The sequence below is a fragment of the Strigops habroptila genome, chromosome 9 (genome assembly GCF_004027225.2).
Source record: "Strigops habroptila isolate Jane chromosome 9, bStrHab1.2.pri, whole genome shotgun sequence".
In the NCBI taxonomy this organism is placed as follows: Eukaryota; Metazoa; Chordata; class Aves; order Psittaciformes; family Psittacidae; genus Strigops; species Strigops habroptila.
The window spans coordinates 22,297,423-22,316,600 of NC_044285.2; the positions used below are offsets into that span (position 1 = coordinate 22,297,423).

General features: G+C 56.6%; 3 protein-coding genes across 4 annotated transcripts; 2 read left to right on the forward strand and 1 right to left on the reverse strand.

The window, feature by feature from the left end:
* Positions 1–578: 578 nt before the first annotated feature.
* Positions 579–4,933, reverse strand: LOC115613290 (transcription initiation factor TFIID subunit 6-like). Its single transcript, XM_030498565.1, has 6 exons — positions 4,905–4,933; positions 4,527–4,583; positions 4,324–4,432; positions 4,158–4,255; positions 1,780–2,576; positions 579–713 (listed from the first exon to the last, which is right to left on the reverse strand). The coding sequence occupies exons 3-5, from the start codon at positions 4,334–4,336 to the stop codon at positions 2,205–2,207; spliced, it is 483 nt and encodes a 160-aa protein (XP_030354425.1). The 5' UTR covers positions 4,337–4,432; positions 4,527–4,583; positions 4,905–4,933; the 3' UTR covers positions 579–713; positions 1,780–2,204.
* A 393-nt stretch (positions 4,934–5,326) lies between these two features.
* On the forward strand, positions 5,327–6,737 carry MBLAC1 (metallo-beta-lactamase domain containing 1). Of its 2 annotated transcripts, none has more exons than XM_030498562.1 (2): positions 5,327–5,374; positions 5,697–6,737. In XM_030498562.1, exon 2 carries the CDS (start codon positions 5,751–5,753, stop codon positions 6,540–6,542), a length of 792 nt encoding a protein of 263 aa, XP_030354422.1. In that variant the 5' UTR covers positions 5,327–5,374; positions 5,697–5,750; the 3' UTR covers positions 6,543–6,737. The 2 variants fall into 2 exon arrangements, with proteins under 2 accessions (XP_030354422.1, XP_030354424.1); XM_030498564.1 differs by lacking the exon at positions 5,327–5,374 and adding an exon at positions 5,385–5,453.
* A 9,475-nt stretch (positions 6,738–16,212) lies between these two features.
* LOC115613329 (olfactory receptor 14I1-like) lies at positions 16,213–16,810 on the forward strand. The gene is made up of 2 exons (XM_030498661.1): positions 16,213–16,733; positions 16,794–16,810. The coding sequence occupies exon 1, from the start codon at positions 16,263–16,265 to the stop codon at positions 16,710–16,712; it is 450 nt and encodes a 149-aa protein (XP_030354521.1). The 5' UTR covers positions 16,213–16,262; the 3' UTR covers positions 16,713–16,733; positions 16,794–16,810.
* The last annotated feature ends 2,368 nt before the right edge of the window (positions 16,811–19,178 follow it).

The window sequence follows — 19,178 nt, forward strand, 5'->3', positions numbered from 1 at the left end:
CTCCCAAACCCCCCTAAAACCCCTCTGGGACCCCACGAACCCCTTCAGAGACCCCCAAATCCCTCTGGGACCCCCTGAAACCCCTCAGAGACCCCCCCAAGCCCTTCTGGGATCCCCCAAAACTCTTCCAGGGACCCCACACCCCTCTGAGACCCCCAAAATCCCTTTCAGGGCCCCACTAAACCCCTCAGAGACCCCTCAAACCCCTTCAGGGATCCCAAAATCCCTTTGGGGACCCCCAAACCCTTCAGGGATGCCCCCAAACCCCCTAAATCCCCCCCAAGGACCCCCCAAAATCCCATCAGGGACCCCCCAAATCCCTCTGAGACCCCCCCAAACCCCCTTCAGGGACCCCTAAATCCCCCTGAGACTCCCCAAAACCGCTTCGAGGACCCTCCAAACCTTTCTGGGACCCCCCAAAACCCCTTCAGGAACTTCCCAAAACCCCTTCAGGGACTCCCAAACCTCCTCAGAGATGCCCCAAAACCCCTTCAGGGCCCCCCCAACCCCCCAGTGTCTCCATCCCCACGTTGCTCCCCCCCCCCGGCCATCATGTTGTTGCGCAGCAGGGGCACATGGAACCAGTCGGGCAGCATGAGCAGGTGGGAGCGCAGCCCCCGGAAGAGACCCCGAAACCCGTGGCCTCGGTGCAGAAGTTGCCGAAGGTGCCGGCAGCCAAAACACCGTGAGGATGGAGCCCGAAGAGATAATTCCTGGCGGGATCCAGCGGTGTGCGGGAACAGGGAGAGGGAGAGAGGCATCAATGGGGGTAGAGTGAGGGCGGGCTGGAAATGCAACTGAGGTGCACCAAAACCCCCCTGAGATGCTCACGCCCCCCCCCGCCCCGAGATACACCAACCCCCCCGAGATGCTCAAAACCCTCCTGAGATGCATCAAAACCCTCTCGAGATGCACCAAAACCCTCCTGAGATGGATCAAAACTCCCCTGAGACTCATCAACCCCGCCCTGAGATGCATCAAACTCCCTCAGGGACCCCATCAGGGACCTCAACCCCTCTAAGGATCCCCAAAAGCCTTCTGGGACCCTCCCCCCCGGCTCACCGAGCTGGGGAAGTTATCCCGGAAGTAGTTCCAGAGCGTCCAGGAGCGGACCCATTGGGAAGGGCGCCCCCCCCCCCGCGGCGGGCCGTGTCGCGGTCCGCCCAGAGCCAGAGCCCGTAGAGCAGCGCGGGCGCGAACAGCAGCGCCCACAGCTGGCCTGAACCATTGCACCGCGGCGCGGGGGGGCCAGCGCGGCACGCCGCTCAGGGACAGCGGGACGGGGCGCCCCGATACCCCCCCAGCACCCCAAAACACCCTCCTGTGTCCACTATTCCCTATGGGAATAGGGAAAGAAGAAAGGGAAGGGGATGGATTGGAGGACCCCCCCCAAGTATAACGCCCGCCCCCCCAGGTCACCCTGTTTCCAGGAGTGCCCATTACCCTCCAGCACCCCAAACACCCCCTCCCGCGTCCACTATTGCCTATGGGAGACGCAGGGAGAGGGGGGAGAAGAGAGAGGTGCAGGGATTGGAGGACAACCCCCACACTGTGACCGCCCCCCAGGTCACCCATTTTCCAGGGGCCCCCAGCACTCCAAACCCTCCTGGGGGATCCTGTGTCCACCATTCCCTATGGGGACCCAGTGGGTCGGGGGGGGGGGTTATGGGGTGTCAGAGGGGTTTGGGGGTGTCGGGGGGGGGTCAGGGGAGGTTGGGGGGTGGGTTAAGAGTGGGTTCAGGAGGTGCCGTGGGGGTTTAGGGTCCCCCCGGGGCTCACCGAGGGCGAGGAAGAAGACCCACTGCAGAATGGCTGCGGTTTGGAGCCGGTGCTGGAGGGGGATCCAGAGCAGGGCAAAGTGGAACGGCACTCGGGGCCACTGGGAGCACTGGGGATGGCCACTAGGACCCAGTGGTTATAAGGGGTTGGCTCTAACCCTCGGGCTCCCCTGGGGGGTGTCTTGTGCAGATGTGTGTGCAAAGTGGAGCACCTGTGCAAGGGGGGCACTGGGGTGGAGGGGGGGCACTGCGATGGACTGGGGGGACACTGGGATGAACTGGGAGGCACTGGGCTGGACTGGGGGGGGCACTGGCATGGAGGTGGGGCAATGGGGTGGAGGGGGGACACTGGGATGGACTGGGAGTTTATTGGAGTATTTACAACACGGGTATAGGGGTGTCACCCCCCCCAAAAGGTGTCACAGGTCACATGGGGGCACGTTGGAGACCCTGCCAAGCCACCTCCAGTGTCCCCATAGAGGAGTCCCACATTGGGGAACGCTGGGGGGGGACACAGGTCACACTGGGGACACACTGGGGGGCTTTGTCCCCCTTGGGTGTCACTGGGTGTCCCCAGGTGCCCCTAGGGGCTGTCTCCAGGCTCAGTTTTGTGGGTGAGGGCAGCCGGGGTGGAGAGCTGCGGCCCCAGGGCGGGGGTGGTAGCGGCCAGAAGGGCTTTGGTGTCGCTGGAGGGGGCAGGGACACCACGATGTACTTCTGCACGCTGCCAGGGATGGTGGCACCGGTGATGGTGGCGCTGGGCACAGAGGGAGCTGCTGACACAAGCTTCACCACGGGCTGCATGCGGGGGACACTCCTGATCAGTGGGCATGTGGCATGTGCTGAAAGTGATCACCTCCAGGAGGAGACACGGGGACACGGCACAATGGCACGAGGGCCCATATCCCCATGTCCCTGGGTCCCATGTCCCCATGTCCCATATCCCCATATCACATACTCATACCCCATGTCCCATATCCTATGTCCCCATACCCCATAACCCCATGTCCCCTATCCATGACCCACATTCCATATCCCATACCCCACGTCCATGTCCCATACCCCATACCACATGTCCGTGTCCCATTCTCCATATCCCCATATCCCATACCCCATGCCCATGCTCCTACCTGCTGGCCGGTCCCTGCACCCATGACGATGAACTTGGGGGAGGGGGAAGGGCTAGGGGGGCCGCTGCTACACCCCCCCCGCCCCCGACGGGCATGGCGATGGCCCCTGGCACCTTCAGCAGCCCGGGAAGGTGCAGGGCAGGGGGTCACCCCGGGCACAGCCGGCGGGGCTGGGACAGTGTCAACGTGGGCTGGGGGACAGGATAGCAGCAGCACCAGTGATGGAGTGTCCCCCATGGACCCCCCACCCACCTGACATGGCCCAAATCCCCCCCATGTCCCCCCAGTATCCCCATCTCCCTATGTCCCCATATCCCATATCCCCATGTCCCATTATCCCCATATCCCATGTCCCCACATCCACATACCGTATCTCCATATTGCATATTCCCATATCGCATACCCCATATCCCTAAGGTCCCATATCCCCACATCCCCATACCGTATCTCCATATTGCATATTCCCATAACGCATACCCCATATCCCTAAGGTCCCATATCCCCACATCCCCATGTCCCATATCTCCATATACCCATGTCCCCATACCCCCATGCCCCATATCCCCATATCCCCACATCACATATCCCATACCCCATATCCCCATGTCCCATCTCCCACATCCCATATCCCATACCCCATATCCCACACCCCACCTGGGTGATGGTGAGCATTGTCCTATTCGCCTGCTGTGCCGCCAGCACTGCCTGTGCCTGCACTTTGCCCACGTGGGAGCAGAGCAGCGCCCCCAAGTACCCAAAGTCCCTCCAACAGGCCTTGGGCTGGTCTGGGGGGGGGCCGCAGCTTGGCCAGCACTGGGGCACAGTGCTTCTGTGGGGACACGGGCACCATGGCGACACTGGGACCCGCCCTGTGCCCCCAGGCATGGCCTGGCTCTGAGCCACCCAACAGCAACAGCATCAACCCAACAGCACAAACCCAACAGCACCAACCCAACACCATGAGGAACATGGGGACACCCCGAGGGATGTGAGGGGACATGGGATGGGGTAACAAGAACCTGTAAGTTGCATTCTGGGGGGTGATGGCGCAGCACAGACACACCAACCCTAGAGCTCAACACTTGGCTGAAGGCACCTCAATGTGTTCCAAACACCCAAATGTCCCCCCATGGGGTGTTGGGGACTATCAGGAGGGTCTTTGGGGAGTGTGGGGACCCTCAAAAGGGTCTTTGGGGCCACTCACGGCCTGCTTGGCCTCGCAGGAGCCCACACAGGCCTCGGTGATCACCTTGTAATAGCGCTGCTGCTCCACCAAGAGCTCGTGCACAGTGCGGGGCCTGAAGTGCAGCGGGGCCCCCTCCAGCAACGGGCCCTTCTTCTCCTTCCCTGGGGATATGGGGGAGTCATAACCCTGCATGGACACCCCCAAATTCCCCCCTGGCCCCGTCTCCCACCTTTGCCATCCATGGTGACCACGCTCTGTCCTTTACCCTTCAGGGTCCCGTCCTTCTCCTGCGGACTTGAGCGGCTTGGTGGCTTCTGCCTTCTGCTGCTCCTTGGGGGCTTTGGGGGGGACAAAAGGGGTTTGGGTCACCTACCCCTGGATGGAGAAGGAGATGGATGGATGGAGGAAGGAGGAGAATGAAGCTTCACCCACCAGGAGGGGGGTTCTCAGGGATGGCCAGTTGCACCCCCTCGATACTGAGCCAGTGAGCTGAGCACAGACCAGAACCAAAGTGAGGCCACCCTAAACCAGCTCAGAGCACCCCAAAGCATCCACAAACCAGCCCAAAGCACCCCAAAGCCAGCCCAAAGCACCCCCAAACCACTCCACCCAGAGAACCCCAAAGCATCCCAAAACCAGCCCAAAAGTACCCCAAAGCACAGAGCACCCCAAAGCCAGCCCAGAGCACCGCAAAGCCAGCTCAGGGCACCCCAAAGCACCCCCAAACTACTCCAGACCAGCCCAGAGCACCCCAAAACCACCTCAGAGCAGGCCAAAGCCAGTCCAGAGGACCCCAAAGCCAGCCCAAACCTGCGCGATCTCTTTCAGGCAATAGCTCGCCTCCTCCGCCAGCAGCTAGCAGCTCTCCTCAGGCACATGCCCGATGCCCATGGCCTCCGCCATCACTTTCATGGACTCCGCGGGCAGCAGCATATAGCTCAGCTTCAGCTTCTTCTCCTCCGCCATCTTCACCCTCCTCCTCCACCCGTCACGCCGCCACCACCTTGGTTTCTCCATCACCTCAGCGACAGGTCCTGGCCGGGTAAAGTTGAGGGAGATCATCGTTCCTCCGAGCTCATCCACATCAACCCCTCTCGTATCCCTTGCGGACGGGTTACCGCGATATACAACCGCAAAATGGGGGTGAAGCGGCGCTGGCACGATGGCGAGAGGAAGGACTGAACGGTGCTCACTACCGCCCTGTCAGGACCTGTGCGAGGGCGGGCGGGGAGGGAGCGGCACGGAGAGGAGCGCGCCTGCGCAGAGCGGCGGCGAGCGGGGTAACGGGGTAGACCATTGAGGGACTGGGGGGGAATGAGGAGATCGTTGGAGTGATGAGGAGGGAATGGGACCATTAAGGTGATGGGGGTGAATGGGGGGACCATTAGGGTGATGGGGAGGGGATGGGGGAGATCATTGGGGTGATGGCGGGGAATGGAAGGGACCATTGGGGTGACGGGGGGGAATGGAGGAGACCGTTGGGGTGATGAGGAAGGAACGGAGGAGACCATTAGGGTGATGGGGGGGAATGGGGGTACCACTGTGGTAGGGGAGGTGGAGGTGACCCCACAAGGGTCCCCCCACCCTTCTTTCCCCCACCAGGACCTCCATCACCACCACATTGTGACCCCCCAAAACCCCCTTTGTCCCCTCGCAATGCCGCGCGGGGTGCGCACGTCCCCGCTGGGCACGCAGGAGGTGCCTGGTTCCCCCTACCGGGTGCGGGTGCTCCAAGTGGGTTACAGCATCCCCCAAGCTGATGGTACGTGCCGCGCGGATGGTTCCATCACGCTGGTTTGGGGGGGTCTCGTCACGGCGCTGGTGGACACAGGGGGGCCGTGGGACCGGCAGCGCCTCCCGCAGCTCCTGTCCGAGCAGGGTCTCTCCCCGGGGGACATCACCCACGTCGTGTGCACCCACGGCCACTCGGACCACGCGGGGAACATCAACCTCTTCCCCGCCGCCACCCTCTTGCTGGGCTGGGACTTGAGCCGCGCCGACGGGCTCTACCTGCGCCATGGGCTGGCGGCGGGGCAGCCGGTGCAGCTGCACCCGGGGCTCGTGGAGGTGGTGCCCACCCCGGGGCACACCAGGAGCCACGTGAGCCTCGTGGTGCGCGGCACTGCCGCTGGCACCGTCGTGGTGGCCGGAGACGTGTTCGAGCGGGAGCGGGACGAGGGGCAGTGGAGGGCGCTGAGCGAGGACCCCGCGGAGCAGGAGCGGAGCCGGAGGCGGGTGTTGGCAATGGCCGATGTCATCGTGCCAGGACATGGGCCCCCGTTCCGGGTGCTGCGGGACACCGGGTTCCTGCTGGTGCCTGAGGACGGTGAAGGTGCCACCAGTGGAGATGGCTCCAAGCAACATGAGAATGCTCCAAGAGGAGATGGGACCTTTCGAAGTGGCCCCAAGGAGGATGAGGATGGAGCTGGAGGTGGCTCCATGTTGTGATGGATGCTCATAGAGATGGAGGAGGAGGCCAGTGAGAGGTGGGACCATCCCCAAGGGAAGAGGATGGTTCCAGGACACCTCTCAAGGACCCCACAAGATGAGTGTGCTTTGGGCTGGCTCCAGGACACCTTCAAGGACCCCATGAGGTGGCCCCAAGTGGATGGCCCTGACAGTGGAATAAAGCCCGTGAGCAACCCCTGGTGTCATGTCCATGTGGGGTGATGGGGACATGGGGGGCACCATGGTGCAGGGAGGGGGACCGGGGGGGCCTTATCCAACCCTTTTAGGGTGTCTTTGGGGGTCTCTCTGGTCCCTCATGGACCAAGCTCCCATTGGAGCTGGATCCCATTGGATGAGCCAATGGTGCTGCGGGATGGGGAGTGGAGGTGGGGGCAAGGGACAGCGGGGCACATGGGGGCAATGGGGGGACCCCAAGTTCTGCCCCAGATGTCACCGAAAGTGGGGAGGCTGAAACCCTTTAACACCAATGTGGCATTGAGAAGCACTTCTTTACTGCAGTGCCTATATACAATAGCTCCTATATGCAATAGGTGCTCTGGTTCTGCTCTAGAGAGTAAGGACTAAGGTACGGCACAGCGAACAGGGGCTTCAGCTACGCAGTGGCTGAATTCTGAGCTAACATAGCATCTGGTGTTAACATAGAGGCTTAGTTCTGGAATCGAGATGTGCCTATAGAGAACTCAGAGATAACTTAGAGATGACTCAGGGGTGACCCCCAGTGACCCCAACAGTGCCCGGATGTACTGCTGTGAACCCCAGTGACCCCAGCAGCACCCGGCTGTACTGCTGTGACCCCCAGTGACCTCTAGTGACCCGCTGCCGCTGGCTGTGCTGCTGTACAGGTGGATGGATCCATCCCAACACTCAATTAGTTCCAGCACTGCAATGGCTCTATACACACACCCATAGTGTGGGGAATGAACAGGAGGCATTAGGGATGTGTACATGTCTATGGGGATATGGTATCACAGGAACATGGGGGGATGGCTCCTGTGACTGCTGTGATAGAGGAGTCGTGAAGGAGAGGTGCCATGCTTGACCTCGTGCTCACCAACAGGGAGGGGCTGGGTGGGAATGGGATGCTCCAGGGCCCTTGTGCCCACTGTAGGAGAGGAGCAGGTTGGAGAGCATCTGAAGAACCTGAATGTGCACAAGTCCATGGGACCTGAGGGGATCCATCCGCGGGGCCTGAAGGAGCCGCTGTCCATCATAGAATAGTTAGGGTTGGAAAGGACCTTAAGATCATCTAGTTCCAACCCCCCTGTCATGGGCAGGGACACCTCACACTGCATCATGTCACCCAAGATACCATCCAACGTGGCCTCAAACACTGCCAGGGGTGGAGCATTCACAACTTCCTTGGGCAACCCATTCCAGTGCCTCACCACCCTCACTGTAAAGAACTTCTTCCTTATATCTAACCTAAACTTCCTCTCTTTCAGTTTGAACCCATTACCCATTGTCCTCTCACTACAGTCCCTAATGAAGAGTCCCTCCCCAGCATCCTCATAAGCCCCCTTCAGATACTGGAAGGCTGCTATGAGGTCTCCATGCAGCCTTCTCTTCTCCAGGCTGAACAGCCCCAATGTTCTCAGCCTGTCTCCATATGGGAGGTGCTCCAGCCCCTGATCATCCTCGTGGCCTCCTCTGGACTTGCTCCAACAGTTCCATGTTCTTCTTACGTTGAGGACACCAGAACTGTACACAATACTCCAAGTGAGGTCTCACGAGAGCAGAGTAGAGGGGCAGGATCACCTCCTTCGACCTGCTGGTCATGCTTCTTTTGATGCAGCCCAGGATACGGTTGGCTTTCTGGGCTGCAAGCGCACACTGCCGCCTCATGTTAAGCTTCTCATCAACCAACACCCCCAAGTCCTTCTCTGCAGGGTTGCTCTGAATCTCTTCTCCGCCCAACCTGTAGTTGTGCCTGGGATTGCCCCGACCCAGGTGTAGGACCTTACACTTGGCTTGGTTAAACTTCATAAGGTTGACATCAGCCCACCTCACAAGTGTGTTGAGGTCCCTCTGGATGGCATCCCTTCCCTCCAGCGTGCCAACCGAACCACACAGCTTGATGTCATTGGCAAACTTGCTGAGGGTGCACTCAGTCCCACTCTCCACGTTGCCGACAAAGATGTTGAACAAGACAGGTCCCAACACCGATCCCTGAGGGACGCCACTCATTACTGGTCTCCAACTGGACATTGAGCCATTTATCACAACTCTTTGCGTGCGGCCATCCAGCCAGTTCTTTATCTACTGAGTGGTCCATCTATCAAATTGATGTCTCTCCAGTTTAGAGACAAGGATGTCGTGTAGGACAGTGTCGAATGCTTTGCACAAGTCCAGGTAGATGACGTCAACTGGTCTGCCCCTATCCATCAGTTCCGTAGCCCATCATAGAAGGCCACCAAATTGGTCAGACAGGTTTTCCCCTTAGTGAAGCCATGTTGGCTGTCACCAACCACCTCATTGTTTTTCATGTACCTTAGCATGCTTTCCAGGAGAATCTGCTCCAAGATTTTGCCAGGCACAGAGGTGAGACTGACTGGTCTGTAGTTCCCCGGGTCTTCCATTTTCCCCTTGAAACTGGGGGTTGTATTTCCCTTTTTCCAATCATCAGGAACTTCACCTGACTGCCATGATTTTTCAAATGTGATGGACAGTGGCTCCTTCAGGATCTGCGGATGTATTTCATTAGGTCCCATGGACTTGTGCACATTCAGGTTCATAATATGTTCTTGAACCTGATCCTCTCCTACAGTGGGCCTAAGGTCTTCGTTCTGACAGTCCCTGCATCTGCATTCCAAGACTTGGGCGGCATGGTCAGAGCATTTGCCAGTGAAGACTGAGGCACATGGGCAGAGGTCCTGCTCCTCATACCACAGTCAGCCAGAGCAAACCAGAGAAAGGAAATGCGTTTCAGCTGGGGGGGATTTCTATCCCTGCAGCGTGTGGAAGAGCATTTTGACAGAGACACTGGATGAGTTGGCCAGGGCTGGTCCCTTGCTGATGGACAAGGTGGGTCTGCCTGGGGATGGGAAGAGGAGGGCAGCCGTGGCTGCAATGACCATGAGCTGCTGGAGAAGAAGGACAAGTAGTAGAATGACAGTGCAGGACTGCAGGAGAGCTGATTTCATGGTGGCTGGAAATGGCCACGCATGGGCAGGGCACCCAGGAGGCATCTTCAGGATGTGCTCCGCACAAGGAGGGCAGCTGAGGGAACCTTGGTGCCAGCACCCAGTGGGGCAGGGGACGGAGTGACAAAGCCAGGATCAATACAGGCATTCTTCAGAATAAAGAGTCTCCCTTGAGAGTGCTGGTAGGAAATGGGTTTTTCTGAGAATCTGTGCACACTCAACATTTTTCTGTACATTCACATATGCTTAAATACAAACTTTGCCAAATCTTCACAGGGAAAGACAGAGAACACAGATCTGATGGGATCTCAGGGGGATTTTGTGTGCTGCCTTTGCAAAGGCAAGTGGTCAAAAGCTGAGTGGGATGCAGTTACAGGGACATGGGTGCGTGGTGCCAGTGGAGGTGCCCTGGGACCCTCTGTCCAGGCTCCAGCTACAGCTCGCGAGGGGCTCTGCTCTGCAGCAGCTCCTGTGTGACAGCTGCCAGCCCCAGGGGTGGCCTTCAGAGACAGGGTCCTCTGGAGGTAGCACTGGGTACGTATGGTCAGACAGTGGAGTGCTGCCTGACAGCCTGAGACATTTCACACGTGCTTAAAAGGATAGAATCATAGAATCATAGAATCGTAAGGGTTGGAAAGGACCTTAAGATCATCTAGTTCCAGCCCCCCTGTCATGGGCAGGGACACCTTGCCCTAAACCACGTGGTTCAAGGCTCTGTCCAACCTGGCCTTGAACACCGCCAGGGATGGAGCATCCACAACCTCCCTGGGCAACCCATTCCAGTGCCTCACCACCCTCACTGTAAAGAACTTCTTCCTTATATCTAATCTAAACTTCCCCTGTTTAAGTTTGAACCCATTACCCCTTGTCCTACCACTACAGTCCCTAAGGAAGAGTCCCTCCCCAGCATCCTTACAGGTCCCCTTCAGATACTGGAAGGCTGCTGTGAGGTCACCACGCAGCCTTCTCTTCTCCATGCTGAACAGCCCCAACTCTCTCAGCCTGTCTTCATACGGGAGGTGCTCCAGCCCTCTTATCACCCTCATGGCCCTCCTCTGGACTCACTCCAACAGCTCCATGTCCTTTTTATGTTGAGGACACCAGAACTGTACGCAGTACTCCAAGTGAGGTCTCACGAGAGCAGAGTAGAGGGGCAGGATCACCTCCTTCGACCTGCTGGTCACGCTTCTTTTGATGCAGCCCAGGATACGGTTGGCTTTCTGAGCTGCAAGCACACACTGCCGCCTCATGTTAAGCTTCTCGTCAACCAACACCCCCAAGTCCTTTTCTGCAGGGCTGCTCTGAATCTCTTCTCTGCCCAACCTGTAGCAGTGCCTGGGATTGCCCCGACCCAGGTGTAGGACCTTACACTTGGCTTGGTTAAACTTCATAAGGGTGGCATCGGCCCACCTCACAAGCGTGTCAAGGTCCCTCTGGGTGGCATCCCTTCCCTCCAGCGTATCAACCGAACCACACAGCTTGGTGTCGTCAGCAAACTTGCTGAGGGCGCACTCAATCCCACTGTCCATGTCGCCGACAAAGATGTTGAACAGGACTGGTCCCAACACCGATCCCTGAGGGACACCACTCGTTACAGGTTTCCAACTGGACATCAAGCCATTTACCACAACTCTTTGCGTGCGGCCATCGAGCCAGTTTTTTATCCACCGAGTGGTCCATCTATCAAATTGATGTCTCTCCAATTTAGAGACAAGCATGTCCAAGGATGAGCATGTCCTCATCACTTGAAACACTTTGCATCAACTGTCTGTGTTTTCCCATGATCCAAATGAGGGATTTCCAGGATTTGTGTTTAAAGAAACAGCTGGTGAGTATGGAGAGACACCAGCATAGGAAGGGATGTACTGGGGTGAGAAGAAGGTGGGGAAGCGTGCTGGGTGCCTGCAGCCTGCAGGGAAACAGGCACAGGCGTGGGATAGTGCAGGATGGGCTGTGGTGCAATGGCCAAGGGCGCTGGCAAGGCTGAATGTCCCTGACAGAACCCAAGTTTTTGTCCCTTTGGCTATGGCTGATGTCCCTGCCACAGCGGCCTAAGAGCAGACACAATCATCATCATGGCCATGGGGCATCATTACCTCCTTGCACCTGGGGAGGTCAGAAGGTGTCATCCCATTGTCCTTCACTTGGCATCACACTCCCCACATTCCCAGGAAGACCCTGAGCCAGGGGCTGGTGGTCAGGGCTTGGTCATCCTCCTTCACCAAACAAACCAGGGGTGTTCTCAGCATCAGAGTTGCTGCACTTTGCCTTTGCCTGCCCGTGATCATGGCCTCCAGTGCTCTGCTCTAATGAGTCCCTGGGGAGGCTTTGTCAGGAATGGCCTCAGCGGGGCCCAGTGATGCTTCAAGGGACTTGGGAATTGCTTCTGAGTTTGACTTCTTGAGAGGGCTCTTCAGTCTCCTCTTGGAGACTGAGGTGCATGGACTCAGCACCACAAAGGCCCTGAGGCTCATTCAAACACAGAAAACCCTGAGGAGCCATGTCTCTGCCTGGAATTTTCCTCAACTCCTCATGACTTGCACAACTCATTGCAGAGGTTTAATCTGGAGACGTAATGATGAAGATTTCAGAGAAAGTTTCCTAAAGGAGGTTTTTCTTTCAAGGGTATTATCCATCATTTTTCAGTTTACAGAAGATGTGACAGCAGCATTCTGCAATGGATATTGGCCCAGAGGGTCTCCCGAAGTCATCTGGACAGGCAGGAGAAGCAGTCCCTTGAGGTCCCACGCTGTATGGACAACCTCACTCCTCACCTCCCCAAGCCCCACAGTTCCCTCATCGGCCCCCTGGGACTAGATGATCTTAAGGTCCTTCCCGACCGTCACTATTCTATGATTCTACGATCCCACTGTCCATATTGCTGATAAAGATGTTGAATGGTGCCACTCCAAATACCAAATCCTGAAGGACACCACTCGTCACCAGACTGCACTTGGACATCCGGCCATTGACCACAGCTCTCTGAGTGAGACCATCCAGTCCATTCTTTGTGCACCAAGTGCATCTGTCAAATCCATGCCTCTGCAATTTAGAGACAAGGATGTCGTGCAGGACAGTGTCAAATGCCATGCATGAGTCCAGGTAGACAACATCAGTCTCTCTTCCCTTATCCACCACTGCTATGGCCCCATCGTAGAATGTCACCAAATTTGTCAGGCAGGATTTGCCCTTAGTGACGCCATATTGGCTGTCACCAGTCACCCCCTTATTGTCCATGTGGTTAACAGAGTTTCCAGGAATATCTGCTCCATGATCTTGTTGGGCACTGAGGGGAGAATCCAAGTGCATACACTCTGGAGACTGCCTTTAGTTCCCCTCTTCATCCTTTGGGCCTTTTACATAAACTGCAAGGCAGCATCTGGCTGTTGGCAGTTGTCAGGGAGTTCCTCCACTCTCCATGATGTTTTAAAGACAACGGAGAGTGGTCTCAAACCCCTTGGCACCTGAGACCCCACTATTTCATGGTCACTACAGCCCAGGCTCACAATGGTTTTCTCATCCCTGATCACCCCTCTGCAAAGACTGGATTCAGGTGAGCACCTCCTTTGTTGGCTTACCTTGTACCTGTGTAAAGAAGTTGTCCCAAGAGACCCCAACACCTGCTGGACAGTTTTGCATGCTGCTGTGCTCCCCTTTCAGAGACTGTCAGGATCATTGAAGTCCCCAGTGAGACCTGGGCTCATGGATCTGGAGACTTCATTAGGTTGCTAAAATAAGGCTTAGTCCACCTTCTTACCCTGGTTTGCAGGTGCTTTGTCTCCCACCAGGATGCCACGCTAAGTGGCCTCTCATTTGACCCTCACCCACAAGGGCTCACCCAACTTGGTGCATGTGCATAGAGGAGCACCACACATGTGACAAGCTCCTTCTGATGGAGGGCATCCCCATCATCCCATATGCCCCATGGCAGCACCACTGTGAGTGCTCCAACCACCCCTCACCATTTATTCCATCAAAGTAAAACATCAGACTTCATCTCCTCCTGTCTGCGGGCACTGATGCATGTCTGGGCTGTAGCTCCTCAGCTCTGGCACCAGAGACAAACTTAGACTTGTCACAGGCAAGTCACAAACCCAGTTCCAAGTGCCTAAGACCCAATGTATGGAAATGCTCTGCTTGAGACCAGAGACATGCTGGAAGAGATGGCAGGTGGCAATGTGAAGGAGCCAAAAGAGGGAATGCTTCTCTCTTCAAGGCGAGAGAAAATCTGGGATGGGCTCTGCAATCTGGCCAGCAGAGGCCTGTATTTAGCCATTGAGTAGGTGCCCTGAATGTGGTTAGGCAATGTCAGGAAGGCCATGGGACAACCACCATTAAAGTCGATGAAGATCTAGGAAATACAGCTGATGGAGAAGAGAAAGAGAGGGACTCTAGTTCCATTTGGTCAGCTGGCTGCCTCTGAAGGCTGCCATGGACATAATGAATGGTGGAGGTTTTAGTTGTCCTAAATGAGACATCTGCTTTAATTTCTGTCTACAAAAGTAATTCCTCACCAGGCTCCAAGGTGAGATCCTCAGATGCTGTCCTCTCCCTCAGCATTACTTCATTAGACCATACAGCGCTCTGAACTCCCTCAATCTCTTGATTAGGATGGGGACTGAAACAAAGAGCTCCCGTGCAGGTACCTACTTTGCGCATGCCTGAAGAGGGGCAAGAGGAATCCCTCCTCCTGCGGGTTTGTGGCAGGCGTAGGAGGGAGCTGAGCCTCTTCTAGCCCCAGGACATCAAACCAGAATGAGAGGCCTTGAGTGACTTGGCTGGATCCCTTCCCTCTTGGTAACTGTCTCAGTGTCCTGCCTAATGATGACACAAGAAAAGGCGATTCTCATGCCCTATTCTGTTGCTGACAGGAGAAATGCCACTGCTGGAAGTTCCTCTTCCAGCTGAGGGAGGGAACACCAGTGCTTGCTTCAGGCTGCTTCCCATGCTGTTCCCCTGGAGCCCCAGGGAGCCCTGAAGGGAGCACAGAGGGGCAGAGGCAGTGCCACCTTGGGCTGGGCCTCTGCTGCTGAGCTGGGTGGGCTCCTGGGACGCAGATAGATGCTGGCAAGCGGTTAGTGCTGCAGAGAGACAGCTCTGCCCAGGAGCAGGGCTGGGGCACTGCCTGCAGGCACCGAGGGGAGACCTGTGAACCTCAGAGAGCTTAAAGGCACTTGGCAGTGGAGGATGCTGTGATCTCCCTGCAGGAGAAACCTTCCCAGCCCTATGCGTGATAACACTCTGGGTGCAGGGCAATGCAGCTGCAGTTCCTGGAGTGATCTCCTAAAGCTGCTGCCTCGGACAGTCCATGGGATCTGTCAGGATGAGTCTCTTAGTTTTTCTATGTAGATAGGAAGGAGGATGTGCTCCAGAGCAGGTCTTCCCTCTGCACCACCCGAGGGACAGGCCATTAGGGCTGCCTTCTCCCGGGGATGGCTGTGGAGGTGCATATGGGTGTGCAGCCAGGGACTGTTCAAGAAGCACAGCAAGGCTGTGAGAGGCTCGCTGAAAGGGAAGGATCCTGTTCTATCAGTCTTCTGCTCTGCGTTGTCTGGGTGGGCAATGGGACATAGAAATTAATGTCTCCATTCGGGAGAAGGCACTGAGATTCCAAATGTATTAGAATAGTTACTGTTAGAGGTGAATAACCAGGGAGCATCAGAAACCAGCACATGATGTCTCACAGACAGCATCAGTGTCACCTTTCCAGCCTCACCAGGGTTGGAGTGAGGTTCCCATCAGAGCCTGCACAGGCAGAGATGCCCCTGGGCAGAGCCCCGCTGCCGGGAGGGGTGTGCAGGGCAGAGCTGAGCACACAGCCCATGGGATGGGCTCTGGGAGCACTGACATGGGGCAGAGCTGGGCACAGAGCAGCAGCTCCCGGCAGGGACAGCTCCAGGCAGCAGAGCCATGGGCAGGGAGTGGAGGGAAACTGCAGCCCATCCCTGGGGAGGGCACATTCAGGCAGCTCTCTTGTTGTCTGGCGCTGGAGGTGGCTTCTGGCCATGCTTTGCTGGGCAAAGAGCTGACTGTCTCTCTAGAACACCTCCTCTGCAGTTCCCTGCCTGTCTGCTCTGCCTGTCCTGCTGGGCTTGCAACCTGCCCCTAGACAGGCACAGCTCTCCCGTACGGTCCTGGTGAGTGTGGCGCCTTCCCTTGAAGGTCAGAACTCTGTGCTCAGACTCATTTGCTTCTCCCCATGAGAGGCTGTATCCTGCTCTGTCTATCAAACATTCTGCTGCTGTTCTCCTAACTTTGCTGTAGAGCAAAGAGAGCAGAGCCCTTTTATCTCTCCTATCCTGAGATTCTTCACATTTCACTCACAAAAAATAGAATTCCTAAATCTAAAAACAGGACTTCTCAGATATGAATTTTGGGGTCAAAAAAAAAAAAAAAAAGAGCTTGGGAGCCACGCTGCACATTCGGCCATGAGCACCAGAAACAGGAAAAAGCTTTTGAACTTTGGGGTGTGTGCGGAAAATTGACTGGTTCTGCTCTGAGAAGTCTTTTCTAACTTGTCACTGCCTGTTCCTCCTTCGAGAGTACCCTGAAGCAGCAGATGTCCAAAAGCAGCTCCATCACCCACTTCCTCCTCCTGCCATTCGCAGACATGCGGGAGCTGCAGCTCTGGCTCTTCTGGCTCTTCCGGCTCTTCCTGGGCATCTCCCTGGCTGCGTCCCTGGGCAACGGCCTCATCATCACCAGCACAGCCTGCGACCAGCACCTCCATACCCCCATGTACTTCTTCCTGCTCAGCCTCTCCCTCCTGGACCTGGGCTGCATCTCCACCACTGGCCCCAAATCCATGGCCAATTCCCTCTGGGACACCAGGGTCATCTCCTACACAGAATGTGCTGCACAGGTCTTCTTTTTCTTCTTCTTGTTTACAGCAGAGTTTTCCCTGCTCACTGTGATGTCCTACGACCGCTACGTGGCCATCTGCAAGCGCCTGCACTACGGGATCCTCCTGGGCAGCAGAGCTTGTGTCCACGTGGCAGCAGCTGCCTGAGGCAGTGGGTTTCTCAATGCTGTGCTGCACACAGCCAATACGTTTTCACTACCCCTCTGCCGAGGCAATGTTGTGGAGCAGTTCTTCTGTGAAATCCCCCAGATCCTCAAGCTCTCCTACTCACATTCCTACCTCAGGAAATTTTGGCTTCTTGTGGTTGGTACGTGTTTATCATTTCGGTGTTTTGTTTTCATTGTTTGGTCCTATGTGCAGATCTTCAGGGCCGTGCTGAGGATCCCCTCTGAGCAGGGACGCCTTAAAGCCTTTTCCACTTGCCTCCCTCATCTGGCCACAGCCTCCCTGCTTGTCAGCACTGCAGCATTTGCCTATCTGAAGCCCCCTTCCAGGTCCTCCCCATCCCTGGATCTGGTGGTGGCAGTGCTGTATTCGATGGTGCCTTCAGCAGTGAACTCCCTCATCTACAGCCTGAGGACCCAGGAGCTCAAGGATGATCTGAGGAAGCTGGTGACTGGATGTGTTTCAGCAGCCATACGCTGCCTGCTTACCTCTGCAAAGGGCTCCCAGTGTAGGTCATGACAGGCTAAGTCTCTCCTGCTTTATATTTGTTTTGCACTTGTGATGGTGTTCAGTATCTGCCTATCTTGTCTGACCCACAGACTTCATGTGAGTTGGGGTGTCTCATTATATTTAAAGGAAATAAATGATCCTGCAGCAACTTCTTTTCTGTGATATGTCCTCACATAGTGGGAATGAAGGGGAATGAAATCAGTTTTCTGGCTGCTCCAGCTCTGGGATGGCTGCTCCAGCTCTGGGATGGCTGCTCTGTGCCTGGAGCAGGAAGAGCTCTGGAGGAGCCCAAGGGCCTGGGCTGTTGTGCTGGTGTGGGGAGATGGGATGGCATGGAGGCACTGCAGACCCCAAGGGCCTGGGCTGTTGTGCTGGTGTGGGGAGACGGGATGGCATGGGGGCACTGCAGACCTCTCAGGGTGTCCTGGGCAGGAGAGGAGGGGACACAGGTGTCCCTGCAGGGGACGCACCTGCAATGGCACAGGCTGGGGCTGTCTGGCTGGGAGCAGCCCATGGCAAAGGTCTGGGTGGGTAGGAGCCGGACAGGAGGCAGCGTGTGCCCTGGCAGCAAGGGAGGACAGCAGCATCCTGGGCTGTACGACCAGGAGCACGGCAGGAGAATCATAGAATCATAGAATCAACCAGGTTGGAAACGATCTTTAAGGTCATCATGTCCAACTGTTCCCTGGCACTGCCAAGGCCACCACTAAACCATATCACTGGGGGCCTTATTCACCGTGTGTGAACACTTCCAGGGACGGTGACTCCAGCACTGCCTTGGGCAGCCTGTTCCAATGCCTGAGCACCCTTTGGGGAAGAAATTGTTCCTAATCTCCATCTAACCCTCTCCTGGTGCAGCTTGAGGCCATTTCCCCTTGTCCTGTCACTTGTTCCTTGGGAGAAGAGACCAATCTCACATGACTACAACCTTCTGTCAGGTAGTTAAGGAGAGCGATAAGGTACCGCCTGAGCCTTCTCTTCTCCAGACTAAACCCCGCCAGGTCCCTCAGCTGTTCCTCAACATACTTGTACTCCAGGCCCTGCACCAGTTCCGTTGCCCTTCTCTGGACCCACTCCAGCACCTCAATGTCTCTCTTGTCGTGAGGGACCCAGAACTGAACACAGGATTCGAGGTGCAGCCTCACCAGTGCCCAGTACAGGGGCACAGTCACTGCCATGGCCCTGCTGCCACACTGGTGCTGATACAGGCCAGGATGCTGGTGGCTTCTTGGCTGCCTGGGCACAAGCTGCTCATGTTCAGCTCTGTCAATCAGCACTCCCAGGTCCTTTTCGATGAGCAATTTCCAGCAACTCTTTCCCAAGCCTGGAGCGTTGCAGGGGGTTTTTGTGGCACAAGAACAGGACCTGGCACTTTGCCTTCTTGAACCTCATCCCATTGGCCACAGCCTATGGATCCAGCCTGTCCAAAGGAAGAGGAACTCTGGAATACTCCATCCAGGTTTCAGATCCCCAGTTCAGGAACAATATTGGCAAGCAGGAGTGGGTTTAGCAACGGGCCCTCAGGAGAGCCAGGGGCAAGAGCACATTGCCTGTGGGGAGAGGCTGGGGGAGCTGGGCTTGTCCAGCCTGGAGAAGGGAAGGCTGATGGGGACCGGAGATCTCGGGAAGGGAAGGCTGCCAGCGACTGGCTGCCTGTACCGGCAGGGAGGACATGGAGAATACAGAGCCAGGCTCCTCACCATGGTGCCTAGTGGGAGGACAAAAGGCAATGGGAGAGAGTGACAGAGGAGAGGTTCAGCCAGGACATAAGGAAACCTTGTTCCCATAGGCTCAGGCAAGTGCTGCATCAGGTCCCCCAGAGAGGCTGTGCAGTCTCTGGCCTTGGGGTTTTCCAAGTCAGACTGAATCAAGCCTTGAACCACTTGGTCTGACCCTGTTTCTGGCAGGTTGGACTTGAGACCTCCTGGCGTCCCTTCC